We start from the raw sequence: 21,248 nt of genomic DNA, 5'->3' as shown, positions 1-21,248 counted from the left end.
GTTAATGTTAATTTATTATTTAGGTACGGGGGGAGGGGTTTGGGGGGTTGCTTTTTTAGATTGTGTTTTGTACTTACCCCTGTTGGGTTCTTTTTTCTTTCCCATTTTGTTATTGATATTTTATGAAAACCTTTAAAAAAATATATTTTTTTTTAAAAAGAAAAAAAAAAGAGAAACGTTGAATGCATTCTGTTTCTAAATAAATCTTCCCATTCTCGTGAGTCAAGGTTTTATTAGTAGTGTTCGCAGTAACATTCGGGGACAAGCAACCAGCGAAGTGATATGTACAAATTAGCACATTCCGTTTGAGGTCAACAGTTATCAACAGAGGATTGAAAGAGAATGTGCAAACTCCACACGGACAGTGACGCAGAGCCGGGATCGATCCTGGGACCTCGGCGCCGTGAGGCAGCAGTGCTAACCACTGCACCGCCGTGCTGCCCCCAGCACCCTCCAATTCTGGCCTCTCATCTGTCCCCCAACTCACAATGAGATGCTGGGAAGTATAGAGGACCAGAGGGACCTTTGGGTGCATGTCCAACGATCCCTGATGACAGCAGGACAGGTAGATAAGGTGACTAGGGATGTATATGAGATACTTGTCTTTATCAGATGAGGCATAGATTATAAGAGCAGGAACGTTATGATGCAGTTGTCTCAAATGCTGTTTAGGCCACAGCTAGAGCCCTGTGTGGCGTTCTGGCCGACACACCATAGGAAGGATTTGATTGCACTGGAGAGGGTGCAGAGGAGATTCACGAGGATGTGGCCTGGGCTGGAGCGTTTCAGCTATGAAGAGAGGTTGGTTGGGCTCCGGCTGCTTTTCTTGGTGCAGTGAAGGCTGAGGGGGAGCCTGGGGCGGGATTCTGCCGTGATCGGAGGGGCGGGCAACTCCGGCGGGACGGACTGGCGTGAACCACTCCGGCGTCGGGCTGCTCCAAAGGTGCGGAATCCTCCGCACCTCCAGGGGCTAGGCCGTCCCAGGAGTAGATTGCGCCGCGCCGGCCGGCGGGGAAGGAGCCACGCCAAATGGCGCCGAAGGGCCTCTGCCGGCCGGCGCGAGTTGGCGCATGCGCGGAGGGCTTTGTTTCCGCACCGGCCATGGCGGGACCGCTACAGCCGCTGGTGCAGAAGAATAAAGTGCCCCCACGACACAGGCCCGCCCGCGGATCGGTGGGCCCTGATTGCGGGCCAGGCCACAGTGGGGACACCTCCCGGGGTCAGATCCCCCCGTGAACCACGGAGGCCGCCCGCGCCGCCAGGCCCCGCCGGTAAAGACCTACTCTAATTTACGCCGGTGGGACCAGCAAAAAAAACGGGCGGCCGGCCCATCGCCGGGGGGAGCCGCTGCTAGCGGCCGCCGACCGGCGCGAATATCGCCCCCGCCAAATCTCCGGCGCCGGAGAATTCGGCAGCCGGCGGGGGAGGGATTCACGCCGACCCCCGGTGATTCTCCAACCCGGCGGGGGGTCGGAGAATCCCGCCCCTGATTGAGGGATGCAAATTATGAAGGACATAGATTGGGTGGATATGAAGAAACGTTTCCCCTTAGTGGAGGGGTTAATATTCAGGGGCATAGATTTAAGGTCAGGGTCAATAGATTTAGAGGGGATTTGTGGAAAAACATTTTCGCCCAGAGGGTGGCGGGAGTCTGGAACTCACTGTCTGAAAGGGTGGTAGAGGCGGGAACCCTCAAAATTTAAGAAGCATTTGAAAGCCACAGCAGACAAGGCTACAGACCAAGTGCTGGGAAATAAGATTAGAGTAGATAGGGGCTTGATGGCCGGCACTGACATGATGGGCCGAAGGGCCTCGTTCTGTGCTACAAAACTCTCAAACTCTATGACGCCTTCAGCTAAGAGATCGTGCCTTCAACCACTGAGGCCCTAACTCTGTAATTCTCCTCCCTAAATCTCTCTTTAAGAGGCACTCCATTAAAATATACCTCCAAGGTTAAGTTTTTTGATCAGCTGCCCAAGTGGACCTTACTGTTCAATTTTGTTTGGCGATGCTCCACGAAGCACCTTGAGGCATCACTTTCTTGGAGCAGTGAAGGCTGAGGGGGAGCCTGGGGCGGGATTCTGCCGTGATCGGCGGGGCGGGCAACTCCGGCGGGACGGACTGGCGTGAACCACTCCGGCATTGGGCTGCTCCAAAGCAGCTTTGTGGTTAGAAATCCAGTGAGCTCCACTGCTTCTTCACGACTGTCATCTGCCCTCCTCAACGAGGCATCTTGTCACCTGCCGCACTCTTGTCGGCCTGCTTCGCGCCCTTCACTAAACGGGCGCCGGTTTCCATCCATCCCCAACTCCAATTCAGGCCTGGAAATTTAGGCCTCCCTCGCTCTCTCTCCCTCTTGTTTTCTTTCCCTCCCTCCACTCCTAGGTATCCAGCAAGGACTCGTCTGGCCGAATGATTGCCTTACTGTGCCATTGTGACTTGGGCCGCAGAAGGAATAGTGAGAGCGTGTCACATTAAATACTCCGTCAAAACGGAAGGGTGAGGCAGGATCACCAAGCGTTGCCGCAAGACTACATTGTGAACAATTTTGTCAGTTAACTGTTCCTCTGATGCACAGGCTCAGTTACACTAACGAATCAGCTGAAAGCTTGTAAGCTGCTGGAACGGTCGCTGACCACCCACAGGTCGTTGGGAATGACATGGTTAGGTGCCCAGTTTGGCATCTCTCCTCGGATGTGCGCAAGACGCGGAAGAACGCCACCACTTGGTTGTTTCAATCCCAGGGCAGGGCCAAGGCTGACTGAGCACCGTGGGTTTTTAAGTCTGCGTTGGAGTTCCGTGGAAGTCGGGGCAAAAGGCAGCCCCCTCCCACTCGTGGCTGTCATCTTTTGTTTTGGGCTCAGTCAACTGCGCCAGTGGGAAGAAGCTAAGAAACTCTTTAGGCCAATGTGCTTATTACAAAATGTCAAATTCAATGGCAAATGGGGGGGTGTGGGTGGGTTTACAGACTCAACCTAGCAGGCGTAATAGGACCAGCAGGACCACGACAAACCAGCGACGCCCAGCGTGACGGCGGAAAGCTCAGCATCACCCACCAAGGCACACCACACGCCACTGTAGCCCAGCAGGCCAGCCATGATTGACCGGTTCCCCACGTGGCCCATCAAGGCCAAGCAGAGTCCCATCAGGCCCAGCCCGACCCAGCAGAAGCCAGCCAGCTGGTGAAAGCTCAGCAGGAGAAGACACAATCCAACGTAGCCCTTGACTCCGCCACACCACCAGCAGACCTCGGCCACGTTGGCGTAGCCCAGCAGGGACAGGCAGAGACCAGCGTGTGCCAGGAGGCCGCAGCAGACCCACCAGACCCAGACCTCGTAATCCGACAGCCAGACCAGCCCGGCGAGGGCCCCCAGGTTGGGCACCACCCAGAACGGCCACGGGCGACCGCTCGAGGCCAGCAGCAGCCCGACCAGGCTCAGCCCCAGCAAGCAGGCACCCAGCAGCCGGGCATAAGCCAGCAGCAGGCAGCTCAAGCCGGCGTAGCCCAGGAGGCCGCAGGACAGCCAGGAAACACTAGCCAGGCTCCCCTTGCCCAGCAGAGCCCAGAACCAGCCGGCAGACCCCAGCATGCCGCAGCACACCAGGTACATCTCGGCGAAATTAGCACTCCCCGGCGAGGCGACGCCCAGCGAAACCAGGAAACCGAAGCAGAGCCAGGCCCTTTTCCAAGTGCTCCAATCCCAATGGAAGATGTTGGCACTCGCCAGGGGGACAGAGATTGTTGCGTCCTCCCTCTCACAAGCCAAACATGGGCTTAATTGCTCCTCCTCTTCCTCCTCCTCCTCGATGGGGGGCTTTGGGACGGTCGAGTGACACAGCTGAAGAGGCTCGGCATTCCTGCCCCCCTGGTTCGGTCCGGGACTGAAGAAAGGGTAGAGTTTCTGGGTGAAGGTGCCTCTGAAAGTGTGGAGGTGGGACATGCCATCGACATTGTAAAAGGACACTTGCCCTCCCTCACAGTCCAGGTAGACGCCAATCACCCGGGGCTTGACGTACAGTTGGAGATCGCTCAGTGTCAACGTGAAGGCCGTGTACTTACTCCCGTTCCTCAGCCCCATAACCCAGTACCCATTGGGAGGCGACAGGAGGATTTCCCCTTTCCTGCTGACCGACTCCCCGGCCACGCCCAGGGTCCAGCTGCTCTTGTGGCCCACATTCACCTCCCAGTAGTGCCTCCCTGACGTGAATGCCGCCGAGGCGAGGACGCAGGGGCAAGCGTCAAATCTCCGGGGGTCGTCGGGCAAGGGCCGTTTCTGATCCCCGTGCGCCACGCTGGTCAGGTCCTCGGACAGAACGAGCCAGGGACTGGCTGTGACGGGGTCCAGGGTCAGCGAGGCCGGTCCTGTAAGAGAAACAGATCGAGGGGAAGTTAGATGCAAGGATCGGATGATACCTCAGAACGCAAGCAATAAGAGGAGGCAGAGGAGTCAACAACTCAGCTCGTCAGGTCTGCTCTACCATTCAATGTGGTCATATCTGATCTGATATAATCCTCAACTCCACTTTGCCCTCTTACCCCCATAATCCTTGATTCCCTCACTGATTAAAAATCTGTCTATCTCAGCCTTGAACACACTTGATGACGCAGCCTCCACAGTACACCACTAACCTCTGAGAGAGGAAAATCCTCCTCATCTCGGTCTTACGTGGGCGACACCCTGACTCTGAGATTGTGCCCTCTGGCCCTAGACTCTCCCACAAGGGGAAAAAAAACTCAGCATCTATCCTGTGAAGCCTCCTGAGAATCCTATATGTCTCAATCAGGTCGCCTCTCATTATTCTAAACTCCAATGAGTACAGGCCTAACTGACTCAACCTCTCCGCATAAGAAAATTCCACCATACCCGGGACCAGCCTAGTGAACCTTCCCTGGACCGCCTCCAATGCCAGTATATATTTCGTGGTGGTCTAACCAGTCCCCTGTAATGCCCTTTCGGGAAGGAAATCTGCCGGCCTTACCTGGCCTGGCCTACATGTAACTCCAGAAATATCGTTGACTCTTAACTACTCAACGACAAGCCTTTAGGGCAAGGATTCCAAAGATTGACAACTCTTTGGAACCTAGGGACTCTACTTTCCTAACTCTGCATTGAATATATTCAGTGACACATTGCTCCCTGGACAATAGAATTTTACAGACAAAACCCCTCTGGGGGAAAATAGTTCTCCTCAGCCCAGCCTTAAAATGGAGACCCCTTATTCATAAACTACTTCCCCTCGTTCCGGTCTCCCTCACAAGTGGAAGGGGGAGGGCAATGGTGGTAGTGTCATTGTCGTTGGACTAGTAATTCAGAGCGCCCAGTGTGTTGTTCTCTGTTTTGCTTTCCCGGGATGGCTTGGCTGCGTTGTGTTGAACAAAGAACAAAAATATAAATTTATTTACACTACTTACTAAGATTCATTCACATTCCTGGAGTACAAGGTTTCTATAATAAACTGTGCTATCTCCAACTGCAGAACTTTCAAGCACACAACTGCTCTCTCTCATGCCTCTGGGGAAAAGCCTCTGACTATCCACTCTGTCTACGCCCCTCATAATTTTGTATACCTCTATCAGGTCTCCCCTCAACCTCCTTCGTTCCAGTGAGAACAAACCGAGTTTATTCAACCACTCCTCATAGCTCATGCCCTCCATTCCAGGCAACATCCTGGTAAATCTCTTCTGCACCCTCTCTAAAGCCTCCACATCCTTCTGGTAGTGTGGCGACAAGAATTGAACATTATACTCCAAGTGTGGCCTAACAAAGGTTCTAAACGATGTGACTTTGACTGTGAAACCATGCTTCTAGGTTACATACCCCTAAAGTTTCAATCGCATTCCCATGTAGTCGATCAGCCTGTTCTGTCGATCAAAAATTGTCGGTTGAACTCTCAAGTGGTTCAAATCGGAGAGGCTAAGGAAATTGTCAGCACTTGGCTTTGCAGGGGCAGGCCAGTCGATTTCGGCGGGAGAACAGCTGGTGAGTGGTGAGTCAGTTTCAGCGGGAGCATTGCGGAAGGAGGTTGCTGGGAGGTAAGTCAACCTTTAAAAGCACTTGTCTTTGCAGGGGCAGGCCAGTCGATTTCGGCGGGAGAACAGCTGGTGAGTGGTGAGTCAGTTTCAGCGGGAGCATTGCGGAAGGAGGTTGCTGGGAGGTAAGCCAACCTTTAAAAGCACTTGTCTTTGCAGGGGCAGGCCAGTCGATTTTGGCGGCGTGAGAACAGCTGGTGAGTGGTGAGTCAGTTTCAGCGGGAGCATTGCGGAAGGAGGTTGCTGGGAGGTAAGTCAACCTTTAAAAGCACTTGTCTTTGCAGGGGCAGGCCAGTCGATTTCGGCGGCGTGAGAACAGCTGGCTGGTTAGTCAATTTCAGCAGGAGCTGAGAATTTTTCTTTTTTTTTATTTTAAATTAGTTTTTTAGGCGGGAACAGGAAGTCGACCCGCGGACACATAGAACATAGAAAATACAGCACAGAACAGGCCCTTCGGCCCACGACGTCTGGGAAGACCCTCCCCAATAAATTCTGGTGGAGAGGAAACCCGAGACACTACACGTGTAGTGTCTCCCACCCGCCCTCCTCCTCTAACCTAATAATAAAACCCATTGGTCTGAGGTAAGTACCATATTTTATTATATTATTATTATTTTTTAGCCAGATCTTGGTAGAAAGTTGGAGGAATGGCAGGGAAGGGAGTGCAATGTTCCTCCTGCAGGATGTTTGAGGTGAGGGATGCAGTTAGTGTCCCTGCTGATTTTACCTGCAGGAAGTGCTGCCATCTCCAGCTCCTCCAAGACCGAGTTAGGGAACTGGAGCTGGAGTTGGAAGAACTTCGGATCATTCGGGAGGCAGAAGGGGTCATAGATAGCAGCTTCAGGGAATTAGTTACACCAAAGATTGGAGATAGGTGGGTAACTGTAAGAGGGACTGGGAAAAAACAGTCAGTGCAGGGATCCCCTGCGGTCGTACCCCTGAGAAACAAGTATACCGCTTTGGATACTTGTGGGGGGGACGACTTACCAGGGGTAAGCCATGGGGTACGGGCCTCTGGCACGGAGTCTGTCCCTGTTGCTCAGAAGGGAAGGGGGGAGAGGAGCAGAGCATTAGTAATTGGGGACTCTATAGTCAGGGGCACAGATAGGAGATTTTGTGGGAGCGTGAGAGACTCACGTTTGGTATGTTGCCTCCCAGGTGTAAGGGTACGTGATGTCTCGGATCGTGTTTTCCGGGTCCTTAGGGGGGAGGGGGAGCAGCCCCAAGTCGTGGTCCACATTGGCACCAACGACATAGGTAGGAAAGGGGACAAGGATGTTAGGCAGGCTTTCAGGGAGCTAGGATGGAAGCTCAGAACTAGAACAAACAGAGTTGTTATCTCTGGGTTGTTGCCCGTGCCACGTGATAGTGAGATGAGGAATAAGGAGAGAGAGCATTTAAACACGTGGCTACAGGGATGGTGCAGGCGGGAGGGATTCAGATTTTTGGATAACTGGGGCTCTTTCTGGGGAAGGTGGGACCTCTACAGACAGGATGGTCTACATCTGAACCTGAGGGGCACAAATATCCTGGGGGGGAGATTTGTTAGTGCTCTTTGGGGGGGTTTAAACTAATGCAGCAGGGGCATGGGAACCTGGATTGTAGTTTTAGGGTAAGGGAGAATGAGAGTATAGAGGTAAGGAGCACAGATTTGACATCACAGGAGGGGGCCAGTGTTCAGGTAGGTGGTTTGAAGTGTGTCTACTTCAATGCCAGGAGTATACGAAACAAGGTAGGGGAACTGGCAGCGTGGGTTGGTACCTGGGACTTCGATGTTGTGGCCATTTCGGAGACATGGATAGAGCAGGGACAGGAATGGATGTTGCAGGTTCCGGGGTTTAGGTGTTTTAGTAAGCTCAGAGAAGGAGGCAAAAGAGGGGGAAGTGTGGCGCTGCTAGTCAAGAGCAGTATTACGGTGGCGGAGAGGATGCTAGATGGGGACTCTTCTGCCGAGGTAGTATGGGCTGAAGTTAGAAACAGGAAAGGAGAGGTCACCCTGTTGGGAGTTTTTTATAGGCCTCCTAATAGTTCTAGGGATGTAGAGGAAAGGATGGCGAAGATGATTCTGGATATGAGCGAAAGTAACAGGGTAGTTATTATGGGAGATTTTAACTTTCCAAATATTGACTGGAAAAGATATAGTTCGAGTACAATAGATGGGTCGTTTTTTGTACAGTGTGTGCAGGAGGGTTTCCTGAAACAATATGTTGACAGGCCAACAAGAGGCGAGGCCGAGTTGGATTTGGTTTTGGGTAATGAACCAGGCCAGGTGTTGGATTTGGAGGTAGGAGAGCACTTTGCGGACAGTGACCACAATTCGGTGACGTTTACGTTAATGATGGAAAGGGATAAGTATACACCGCAGGGCAAGAGTTATAGCTGGGGGAAGGGCAATTATGATGCCATTAGACGTGACTTGGGGGGGATAAGGTGGAGAAGTAGGCTGCAAGTCTTGGGCACACTGGATAAGTGGGGCTTGTTCAAGGATCAGCTACTGCGTGTTCTTGATAAGTATGTACCGGTCAGACAGGGAGGAAGGCGTCGAGCGAGGGAACCGTGGTTTACCAAGGAAGTGGAATCTCTTGTTAAGAGGAAGAAGGAGGCCTATGTGAAGATGAAGTGTGAAGTTTCGGTTGGGGCGATGGATAGTTACAAGGTAGCGAGGAAGGATCTAAAGAGAGAGCTAAGACGAGCAAGGAGGGGACATGAGAAGTATTTGGCAGGAAGGATCAAGGAAAACCCAAAAGCTTTCTATAGGTATGTCAGGAATAAGCGAATGACTAGGGAAAGAGTAGGACCAGTCAAGGACAGGGATGGGAAATTGTGTGTGGAGTCTGAAGAGATAGGCGAGATACTAAATGAATATTTTTCGTCAGTATTCACTCAGGAAAAAGATAATGTTGTGGAGGAGAATGCTGAGCCCCAGGCTAATAGAATAGATGGCATTGAGGTACGTAGGGAAGAGGTGTTGGCAATTCTGGACAGGCTGAAAATAGATAAGTCCCCGGGACCTGATGGGATTTATCCTAGGATTCTATGGGAGGCCAGGGAAGAGATTGCTGGACCTTTGGCTTTGATTTTTATGTCATCATTGGCTACAGGAATAGTGCCAGAGGACTGGAGGACAGCAAATGTGGTCCCTTTGTTCAAAAAGGGGAGCAGAGACAACCCCGGCAACTATAGGCCGGTGAGCCTCACGTCTGTAGTGGGTAAAGTCTTGGAGGGGATTATAAGAGACAAGATTTATAATCATCTAGATAGGAATAATATGATCAGGGATAGTCAGCATGGCTTTGTGAAGGGTAGGTCATGCCTCACAAACCTTATTGAGTTCTTTGAGAAGGTGACTGAACAGGTAGACGAGGGTAGAGCAGTTGATGTGGTGTATATGGATTTCAGCAAAGCGTTTGATAAGGTTCCCCACGGTAGGCTATTGCAAAAAATACGGAGGTTGGGGATTGAGGGTGATTTAGAGATGTGGATCAGAAATTGGCTAGCTGAAAGAAGACAGAGGGTGGTGGTTGATGGGAAATGTTCAGAATGGAGTACAGTCACAAGTGGAGTACCACAAGGATCTGTTCTGGGGCCGTTGCTGTTTGTCATTTTTATCAATGACCTAGAGGAAGGCGCAGAAGGGTGGGTGAGTAAATTTGCAGACGATACTAAAGTCGGTGGTGTTGTCGATAGTGTGGAAGGATGTAGCAGATTACAGAGGGATATAGATAAGCTGCAGAGCTGGGCCGAGAGGTGGCAAATGGAGTTTAATGTAGAGAAGTGTGAGGTGATTCACTTTGGAAGGAATAACAGGAATGCGGAATATTTGGCTAATGGTAAAGTTCTTGAAAGTGTGGATGAGCAGAGGGATCTAGGTGTCCATGTACATAGATCCCTGAAAGTTGCCACCCAGGTTGATGGGGTTGTGAAGAAGGCCTATGGAGTGTTGGCCTTTATTGGTAGAGGGATTGAGTTCCGGGGTCGGGAGGTCATGTTGCAGCTGTACAAAACTCTGGTACGGCTGCATTTGGAGTATTGCGTACAGTTCTGGTCACCGCATTATAGGAAGGACGTGGAGGCTTTGGAGCGGGTGCAGAGGAGATTTACCAGGATGTTGCCTGGTATGGAGGGAAAATCTTATGAGGAAAGGCTGATGGACTTGAGGTTGTTTTCGTTAGAGAGAAGAAGGTTAAGAGGAGACTTAATAGAGGCATACAAAATGATCAGGGGGTTGGATAGGGTGGACAGTGAGAGCCTTCTCCCGCGGATGGATATGGCTGGCACGAGGGGACATAACTTTAAACTGAGGGGTAATAGATATAGGACAGAGGTCAGAGGTAGGTTCTTTACGCAAAGAGTAGTGAGGCCGTGGAATGCCCTACCTGCTACAGTAGTGAACTCGCCAACATTGAGGGCATTTAAAAGTTTATTGGATAAACATATGGATGATAATGGCATAGTGTAGGTTGGATGGCTTTTGTTTCGGTGCAACATCGTGGGCCGAAGGGCCTGTACTGCGCTGTATTGTTCTATGTTCTATGTTCTATGTCACTTGTTCCGGTGACAGGCTTGCATTTGATTAATGTGGCATTCAGCGTCTCTGGAATTGTCCATTCATCCAGATTTGGAACAATTGTGATTGGGTTTGATTTTTCACCTTCTGAAATTTCTTGTGTACCTTTGTCTACCTTCAGTTATATCCATATAGAATATATCTTGCAAATCTACTTCATCTTCTGTGATGTTGAGTTTATAGTCTTTATTTTCAGATTTGTAAAAATGTTCTTCTTTTTCATGCTGAAAGCTTCTTGTTCAGCTGGTTGGTGAAATTCCATTCAGGCTCTGCATCGCGAGGCAGAATGATTCGGTCTGTTGCAGTTCAAACACATTCTTCCGATTGCCGGGCAGTTTTTCTTTAAGTGGGCGTGGTCACAGCGCGTACACGTCATGCGCAAACTCCCATTGCGCATGCGCAAGTCGATTCGCATCCGGAGTGCGCTCTTTTTTCCAGTGCGCATGCGCAGAACGGTCATCTTCCGGATCGCGTTGTTTTTCAAAGTGCGCACGTGCGAACTGGTCCCGCACATGCGCAGAGATCCGAATCGCGCGCGTATTTTTCTTTAACTACGCATGTCTGAAATGTCCAACTTCTGAAGCGCGCATTTTTTTTTGGGTGCGCTTGCGCAGACTGGTCTTCTTTTCCAGCGCGGTGGATTTCTAGCTACGCCACAGCTTCAACCGAGGCAAGATTTTTCACATTACTTTTCCCAGAGAATTTTTCGGAGCATCTATTTTCAGTTACGTTGCTCGCATGGGATAATATTCCGAAGATCTTCTAGCATTACTTCTGTTGGTCTTGCAGTAGTTTACACAGGTTTTCATTTCTTTTAAGCTCACAATAATTTTCAAATTTTTCAATGACCACATCAAACTTATTTTTTTCAACTTCATTCTCAAACTGGAATGAGTAATTCTATAGCCAGCGGTCCTGCCCAATTTAGTAACAGCGCAATCTTTCTCTTTTCACTGACCACTTCGAAAGTATAAGGTGTTGGTGAGGCCGCATCTGGAGTATTGTGTTCAGTTTTGGTCTCCTTACCTGAGAAAGGACATATTGGCACTGGAGGGAGTGCAGAGGAGATTCACTAGGTTGATCCCAGAGTTGAGGGGATTAGATTATGACGAGAGGTTGAGTAGACTGGGACTGTACTCATTGGAGTTTAGAAGGATGCGGGGGGATCTTATTGAGACATATAAAATTATGAAGGGAATAGATAGGATAGATGCGGGCAGGTTGTTTCCACTGGTCGGGGAAAGCAGAACTAGGGGACATAGCCTCAAAATAAGGGGAGGTAGATTTAGGACGGAGTGTAGGGGGAACTTCTTCACCCAAAGAGTTGTGAATCTCTGGAATTCCTTGCCCAGTGAAGCAGTTGAGGCTCCTTCTTTAAACGTTTTTAAGAAAAAGATAGATGCCTTTCTAAAGAATAAAGGGATTCGGGGATATGGTGTACGGGCCGGAGAGTGGGGCTGAGTCCACAAAGATCAGCCATGATCTCATTGAATGGCGGAGCAGGCTCGAGGGGCCAGATGGCCTACTCCTGTTCCTAATTCTTATGTTCTTAAGGCATTGTTTGAAAATTTTCCAGTTCACATTTCCTTTACCCAATATCGTTAATGACTTTGGAGTCTACAGACCTTCCATGAAGCTTTGGCTGGGTGTTTCTTTTTGTGATACTGCTGGTTGTTGCTACTGGAGTCTGGTTGAGATTTTTCTTTGCACATTTTTTTTTCTTTGAACGGAGATTCTTTCTTTCTCCCTACACCTTACTTATCTACTCGAAGATCACTACGGCTACCATGTATTGTTCTCTGTTTTTGCTTTACCTGGATGGCTTGGATGTGTGGTGTTGAACAAAGAACAGCAAGCTTTGTTAATGAACAAAAACTATACATTTATTACACTACTAAGATTCGTTCACATTCCTGGAGTAGAAGGTTTCTATATTAAACTATGCTATCTCTAACTGCAGAACTCTCAAGTACCCAACTGTTCTCTCTATCCTATGCCTCACTATCTTCTGTCTGTTCTTTTTCTTCATCATCATCATCTGACCCACAAGGCTTAGCCCCATCCCTGCGATACTTATGGGACTAGCTCCCTCTAATGGCTGTCTATATACATTTCATTAGCTCTTGCATTGTCTTCATTTATGATAATACCACACCCAGGGTAATTCTCTTGGGACCCGGGTTCGAATCCCACCACAGCAGACGGTGAAATTTGAATTGAATAACAATCTGGAATTAAAAGTCTAATGACAACCGTGAAACCATTGTCATGGGTTTTTTAAATGTTTCCAACTAGCATGGCCAAACCACCTACCCTGCACATCTTTGGGTTGTGGGGGTGAGACCCACGCAGACATGGGAAGAAGGTGCAAAATCCACACGGACAGTGACCCGGAGTGAGGATCGAAGCCGGGTCTTCAACTCCGCGAGGCAGCTGTGCTAACCACTGTGCCACCATGCTGCCCTGAAACCATTGTCAATTGTTGTAAAAACCCACCTGGGCGGCATTGGCACAGTGATTAACACTGATGCTTTACAGCGCCAGGGACCCACGTTCAATTCTGACCTCGGGTTCCTGTCCGTGTGGCGTTTGCACTTTCTCCCCGTGTCTGCGTGGGTTTACTCCTGGTGCTCTGGTTTCCTTCCACAGTCCAATGATGTGCAGGTCAGGTAGGGTTACAGGGATAGGTTAAGGGAGTGAGCCTAGGTCTCTTTCAGAGGGTTGGCGCAGACTTGATGTACCAAGAAGCCTCCTTCTCACTGTAGGAATTCTATGGTTCTAATGTCCACTAGGGAAAGAAACCTGTTACCCGGTCTGGTTTACAGATCCACAGCAATGTGGTTGACTTAAATGCTGTCAGGGCTGGACAATGAGTGCTGGCCCAGTTAGTGAGGCCCACATCTCATGAACAAATAAAAATTAATAAATTCTCCCGGTATCCATCCTATTGAACCCCCAATAAGATCACCTCTTATTCTTCGAATGGGTATAGGTGCAACCTGCTCAACCATTCTTCACAGGACAAGCCCTTTGAGTGTCTCCTCATCTCAGTCCTAAATGATCGACCCCCTTACCTGAGACTGTGGGGCCTTCCACGTTTTTGTCAAAATTTTGAATAACTCACCTGGTTTGATGAGAGCCCTTAATTCCTTCCACACGCTGTACTGCAAAGGCCCTTTCAACACCTCCAAGGCGGGATCGTCAGATATATCCTTCAGTGCCTTAAAGTCTCCTGGAGTCCTGTGGACATGAAAATCTGTCAACAACTCTGGGATGAAACATCAAAACCAGTATTTAATCTCTTTGGGTGTTTCTTTTCTTTCCGCGAATTAAAACACATACCTCTGCTTCAGAAGGTTCAATCCCTTCATGAAAAAAAGAAAGAAAATTATTTTAATTCACGCTGAACATTTTGCCCTGCCTAGACATATCACACAGTTCGTCTGCTAGACTGCTTAAATCGGTAGTTGAGAAGCATACTTCGACAAGCGGTTAATCTTAAGTTTTTAATCATGTACTTGTCACACGCACACACACACCACTCTGTCAGGCTGACTCACGCCCATGCACGCGCACACACGTCTGGAGCACTGGGCGGAACCTTCCAGGCCTGTCAGAAGCTGGGAGCTTGGCAGGGGAACCTAATGTGGCGTGCGGCCAAAAGTCAGCTTGCCGACGGTGGGATGGACTTTAGGAATTCTGTCACCTGGGACTTCGAAGGTGGGTTAATGGCGGCTGGAGCTTATCCGGTGAAAGATGCCGGGAAGCCATTTTGCATGGCCTTGGCACGCCAAGTGTTAAAAGGGCCACCTTGTCGGGATTAAGTTTCCACCCCCCCCCCCCCTCCAAAATTATGTTGCCCGCCAACGAGAAATTTGAATGTTCACGTTCACGGCTGCGCACCTGGTGAGGTAGAATTCCCCCACCATTAATGGTGAGTTTGCCGCCGCATTGTTCCCCATGGGGGGAGGGGCTGCTGTGGTGCCTCTGGAAATGGCAGCCTGCACTTGAGACCGGGCGGCAGCAGCACGTGTTGGGGGGAGGATGACCAATAAAGGGAGGAAGGGCTCGTTCGCATTCGGGGAAGGGTGGAGCGATGTCCGGGGCAAAGGTGGAAGGGACATAGTGCCAGCTGTCCGGGTGCCAATTAAATATGGCAACTGGTCGTTCGGCCCGTGAAGTAAAAGCGTTTTCTGACTGGTTCCACCCTCCCTCCCTTCACTGTGAGAATCGGCGAGCTATCCCCACCGACCCATCCCTTCCCATGTCCACTCCCGCCACCAAACTCAGACTCCAGAACGGGAGGCATAACCTCTCTACAGGTCCATAGAATCCCTGCCATGCAGACGGAGGCTATTTGGCTCATCAAGCCTGACACCCCACCCCCCCCGCCCAACCTACCCTGCTGCATCCCCGTAACCCGGTGCATTGAGCATGACCAATCCACCTAACCTGCACATCTTTGGACTGTGGGAGGAAACCCACGCAGACACGGGGCGAAAGTGCAAACTCGACACAGACAGCCACCCGAGGCCCGAAACGAACCTGGATCCCTGGTGCTGTGAGGCCGACAGTGCTAACCACTGTGCCACCGTACCGCCCGGCCATTGAGTTCCATCCCCAGCACCTCTACACCGACAGGAATATAGGATTGTGTCTGCAGAAAGTCTACAATCTGAATCCCATTCCGTTACCTGCAGGAACCGTAAGTCATCTTGTTCCGTCAATTGTTCTTTTCTCTTTACGATTTCCGCACCGACAGACGTCAGACCTTCCTGGATTTCCCCCAGTCTCGATTCCATACTTTTCAAGGCAGTTTCCACATTTCCCTCCAGTTTCTCCACCAAGCTCTGCTCCTTTCTCTCGATGAGCTGGCCCATTTCAGCGAAGCACTGCTTGACGTGCCTCAAGTCGGTCAGAAATGCCTCCTGCAAGGGAGAGAATACCCAGCGTTTACAAGGGGGCCGGCATCTCTGGGGTGGCGGGGGGGGGGGGGGGGGCTGATGGAGAGGAAAATGAGTCATCCAGTGACAACAAGAGAAAACCCCTGCTGGACCTACTTCCACTGCTGTGATGTTGCGTTTTTGTTCATGTCGGACCTCGGTGAGCGTTGTCTCCTCCTCGTTCAGCTTCTCCAAGGATTCTGTCAGTGCGTCCTGCAACCACACAGAACACCATCAAATAAAACCAAGTGGGGGCTACAGACAGAGAGGGACACTGACCTCCCAAAACACCAACATCACTTATGACCGACTGAGGGCAGTGCAGCTTACGCTTCCCAGTTCTCTGTTCGATAGCACAGTGGTTAGCAGTATTCTTCTTTTAGCTCCTTGGTTAAGAAGGATTGTGGGATATCTTCCTCTATCAATAGCACAGTGGTTAGCTCTGTTACTTCACAGCTCCAGGGTCCCAGGTTCGATTCCCGGCTTGGGTGACTGTCAGTGCGAAGTCTGCACGTTCTCCCTGTGTCTGTGTGGGTTTCCTCCGGGTGCTCCGTTTTCTCCCACAAGTCCCGAAAGAAATGCAATTAGGTAATTTGGACATTCTGAATTCTCCCTCTGTGTACCCGAACAGGTGCCGGAATGTGGCGACCAGGGGCTTTTCACAGTAACTTCATTGCAGTGTTAATGTAAGCCTACTTCTGACAATAATGAAGATTATTATTACCTATGCACATCCCCTTCCACATATTGACCTTTAATGCAAAGGAGATTGAAGTACGGTATCACAGTCCCACATGTACACAGTAGATACTATATTCCCCCTCTGAATATACACAGAACAGATACTGTGTCACACAATCCCACATGTATACAATACAGATACTGTGTCCTCCCGCTAAATATACACAGAACAGGTACTGTGTCACAGTCCCATGTACATATTACAGTTACTGCATTCTCCCTCTGAATATACACAGAACAGATACTGTGTCACACCGACCCGCATGTACACATTGCAGATACTGTATTCTCCCTCTGAATATACACAGAACAGATACTCTGTCACACAGTCCCCCATATACAAAATGCAGATACTGTATTCTCCCTCTGAATATACACAGAACAGATACTCTGTCACACAGCCCCTCAGACATGTGTACAGAATACACACTCTATACTGTATCACACACACAGGTATGTGCAGAATACAGATACTGTACCACACAGGGACAAAATGTGCACAATAAACAAATATGTCACATACAGGGATCTGCACAGAACAAATACGGATTGACGGTGTCACTCTCAGATATACAGGATATGTATGGAATGAAGGTTAGCACGTGCATATCTGTGCACCAGAAACACACACACACTGGACATAATCTAAACACAGTCAATCATTCCATTCATGTTGCCCTGCAGCCCTCACCTTGTGAAGTGTGACAGAGTCAGCTATGGTGCTGACCAGGTGCTGTTGGCACTGCCCTCCCTCCTGGCACAGGGCACACAGGAGTGTCTGCTCGCTCTGGCAGTAGTGGCTGTACCGGGCTCCGTGCTGCGGGCAGCAGCGACCCTCCTCCTCCTCCTCCTCGCCCCCGGGAGCCTGGATCTCCCGGACATGCTCCACCGCGTTTCTCAGAGCGTATACCGCCTTGGTCCTCCTGTCGGGGAATTCGGCCCGGCACTCCGGGCAGGACACCCGGGCCTGCTGGCTGTCCCAGTACTGGCTGATGCAGGGCTGGCAGTAGCTGTGCCCGCACTCCAGCGTGCTGGCATCGACGAGGAGGTTCAGGCAGATGGGGCACAGCAGATTCTCACTGATACTCACAGCCTTTTCGCTGGCTGCCATCTCTGACAACTTTTTTCTCCTTTCACTTTCACTCCAGCTCAGAAACACACAGCTCTTTCTTTCTGTCCCTCTCTCTAATTATATATCTTTACTTCTATGTAAATGTACATTTACTTTAACACAATCCAGTAAGACCCTGAGAATTGGCAGACAAAGATCATGAATTATTAGGAGGCAGCAGAAATATCAGCAACATTCATCTCGATTGGTTTCTCTTGCGTCCCGCCTCAATGTATCAAAAAAGTTGATTCACTACCTCCCCCCGCCCAGGTTCCTTCCTGTCTGGCAACTGAGCAATGATCAGCTCAGAGGCCACTGTTCAGGAGCCACACACTCACAAACATTTACTCTTTCTTTCGGGTGTGGCTCAGTGGAGAAGCGCTGGGCTCAGAACCCTAAAATCCCGACAGTGCAAGAGGAGGCCATGCGGCCCATCCAGCCTGCAACGCCCCTCTCAAACAGCACCCCACCCAAGCACGATCCCAATAACCCCTCAGCCTGCTGGATACTAAAAAAAATGCCCAATGGCTGGAATTGAACCCGGGTCCCTGGCACTGCGAGGCAGCAGTGCTGACCACTGTGCCACCCCAGCACTTCAGAGCAACCCAGGCCAGTGAGTTGGTCTCAGCGGCCGCAAGATTAAAACCGGGCATGTTCACGAACCGTGACCCCCCACGAGTCAGATTGAGATATATCCAAATATTTCGTAACGAGTTGCAGAAAATGCTTAATCAGCGATATAGTGATTATTTACAGCTTGAAACAATATGTAAATAGCCCAGCTATTTGGGCAATGAGCCCGGACAGGTGATCGAAGTATCAGTAGGAGATGATTTTGTGAACAGTGATCATAATTCTGTAAGTTTTAAGCTGCTTATGGAAAAGGACAAGAGTGGTCCTCGGGTGCAGGTGTTAGACGCGGGGAAGGCTAATTACAACAGCATAAGGCAGGATCTGGAGCGTGTTGACTGGGCAAGGCTGTTTGAGGGAAAAATCAACATCCGGCACTTGTGAGGCTTTCAAATGTCAGTTGATTAGAATTCAGGACCGGCATGTACCTGTGAGGATCAAAGATAAAGGTGGCAAGTATGGGGGACAAGTATGGGGAACCCTGGATAATGAGGGATATTATGAACCATGTCAAAAAGAAAAAGGAAGCATTCGTAAGGTCCAAAAGGCTTAGGACAGATGAAGCCCTTGAAGAATATAAAACAAGTAGGAAGGAACTTAAGGTAGGAGTTAGGAAGGCTAAAGGGGTCATGAAATGTCATTGGCAAACAGGATTAAGGAAACTCCTAACACGCTTTTTACATATGTGAAGAGCAAGAGAGTAGCCAGAGAAAGGGTTGGTCCATTCAAGGATATTGGAGGGAATCTATGTATGGAACCAGACGAAATAGGAGAGATATGAAATGACTATTTTGCCTCAGCATTCAGCACAGGGAAGGACTTGGTGGATGAGGAGTATAGGGTAGAATATGATGATATTCTGAGTGATGTTGATATTAATAAAGGAGGTGTTGGGCATCTTAAAAAGCATTAAAGTAGATAAGTCCCTAGGGCTTGATGGGATCTACCCCAAAATACTGCGAGAGGCAAGGGAGGAAATTGCTGGGGCCTTGACAGTAATCTTTGTATCCTCATTGGCTACAAGTGAAGTTCCAGAGGACTGGAGAGTAGCCAATGTTGTTCCATTGTTTAAGAAGGGCAGCAGGGATAATCCAGGAAACTAGGCCGTTGAGCCTTACATCAGTGGTCGGGAAATTATTGTCAAAGTTTCTTAGAGATAGGATTTACTCACATTTGGAAACAAATGGACTTATTAGTGATGGACAGCATGGTTTTGTGAAGGGGAGTTCGTGCCTCACTAATTTGATCGAGTTTTTCGAGGAAGTGACAAAGATGATAGATGAGGCAAAGGCAGTAGATGTTGTATATATGGACTTCAGTAAAGTCTTTGACAAGATACCTCATGGTACATTGGCACGAAAGGTGAAGTCACATGGGATCAGAGGAGAGCTGGCAAGTTGGATACAGAACTGGCTTAGGCACAGAAGACAGCGGGTAGCAGTAGAAGGGTGCTTTTCTGAATGGAAGACTGTGACTAGCGGCGTTCCACAGGGATCAGTTCTGGGGCCTTTGTTTTGCGTGATGTATTTAAATGATTTGGAAGAAATTATTAGAAAGTTCGCAGACAACACAAAAATTGTTGGAGTTGTGGATAGTGAAGAGGATTGTCAGAGGATACAGCAGGATATAAACTGGTTGGAGTTTTGGGCGGAGAAATGGCAGATGGCGTTTAATCCGGACAAGTGTGAGGTAATAAACTTTGAAAGGTCCAATGCATGTAGGAATTACACAATAAATGGTAGAATTCTTGCAAGTACTGACAGGCAAAGAGATCTGGGCGTGCATGTCCACCGATCACAGAAAGTGGCAACGCATGTGGATAAGGTGGTCAAGAAGGCATACGGCATGCTGACCTTCATCGGTCGGGGCATTGAATATAAAAATTGGCAAGTCATGTTGCAACTGTACAGGATCTTAGTTAGGCCTCTTTTGGAATATTGTGTACAATTCTGGTTGCCACACTACCAGAAGGATGTGGATGCTTTGTAGAGGGTACAGAAGTGGTTTACAAGGATGTTGCCTGGTATGGAGGGCATTAGCTATGAGGAGAGGTAAGATAAACCGGGTCTGTTCTCACTGGAACGACGGAGGTTGAGAGGCGACTTGATAGAGGTCTACAAGATTATAAGTGGCATGAACAGAGTGGATAGTCAGATGCTCTTTTTAGGGTAGGAGAGTCAAGTACCAGGGGACATAGGTTTAAAGTTTGTGGGGAATAGTTGCAAACAGATGTACGAGGCAATTTTTTACACAGAGGGTGTAAAAAAACAAACCAGGCGCTGCCTGGAGGTGGTAAAAGCAGGTACGATAGTGGCATTTAAGGGGCATCGTGACAAATATATGAATAGGGTGGGAATAGAAGGATACGGACTCTGTAAGTGCAGATGGTTTTAGTTTAGTAAGGTACCATGGTCGGCGCTGGCTTGGAGGGCCGAAGGGCCTGTTCCTGTGCTATATTGCTCTTTGTTCTTTGTTAGAACTTCATACACTTCAAATGGTTAAAAAAAAGAAATGTTACTCTTTGGACACAGAGGGAGCACCCAGCTCTCAGTCAATGCCTTGCGCGATCATCTCGCACCCTCGCTTCACGCACCCTCGCTTCACAGACCCTCGCTTCACACCCCCTCGCTTCACGCACCCTCGCTTCATGCACCCTCGTTTCACGCACCCTCGTTTCACGCATCCTCGCTTCACGCACCCTCGCTTCACGCACCCTCGCTTCACGCATGCTCGCTTCACGCACGCTCGCTTTACCTGCCTGTGGGCAATGGTTAACAAAATGTCTCAAGGGCTGCACTCAGAACCCAGAACGGCCTCCTGTGCCTCTCCCCCCCCCCCCCCCCCGGGCTGCAGTGTGCCCACCACTGACACCATAGAGGTGCTGGAACAATTCAAATGTTAGGGTTGGGGGAAATGTGCCACCATGTGGGGGAAATCAGAATAAAAAACATCTTTATGTTTTGGGATGGAGTGAGTGGAGAAAGGAACACCCCCCCCCCCCCCCCCGCCCTGCCCACAACACATTGTATCTACAGAACACAAACAGGCCATTCGGCCCGACGGTCCACACCTCCTCCCAATCCTACTCCAATCTCACATGTCCTGTTACTTTATCCCTCATATACTTACCTAACTCATACGGGAACCGCAGTCTCCAGGAGGGCGGCTCGCCTACCACTGGGGGGCAATTAGCGATGGGCAATAAATGGTGCTCTATGAAGTCCC

At 49.7% G+C, this 21,248-nt stretch overlaps 1 protein-coding gene across 1 annotated transcript; it reads right to left on the bottom strand.

Moving 5' to 3' along the window:
- Window positions 1-212: 212 nt before the first annotated feature.
- LOC140390247 (E3 ubiquitin-protein ligase TRIM62-like) lies at window positions 213-17,800 on the bottom strand. Its single transcript, XM_072475235.1, has 6 exons — window positions 16,974-17,800; window positions 15,659-15,754; window positions 15,293-15,526; window positions 13,941-13,963; window positions 13,723-13,838; window positions 213-4,363 (listed from the first exon to the last, which is right to left on the bottom strand). The coding sequence occupies exons 1-6, from the start codon at window positions 17,391-17,393 to the stop codon at window positions 2,976-2,978; spliced, it is 2,277 nt and encodes a 758-aa protein (XP_072331336.1). The 5' UTR covers window positions 17,394-17,800; the 3' UTR covers window positions 213-2,975.
- Between the last annotated feature and the right edge of the window lie 3,448 nt (window positions 17,801-21,248).

Source organism: Scyliorhinus torazame, chromosome 14 (assembly GCF_047496885.1).
Source record: "Scyliorhinus torazame isolate Kashiwa2021f chromosome 14, sScyTor2.1, whole genome shotgun sequence".
Classification (NCBI taxonomy): Eukaryota; Metazoa; Chordata; class Chondrichthyes; order Carcharhiniformes; family Scyliorhinidae; genus Scyliorhinus; species Scyliorhinus torazame.
This window is presented reverse-complemented; position numbering and strand designations above follow the sequence as displayed.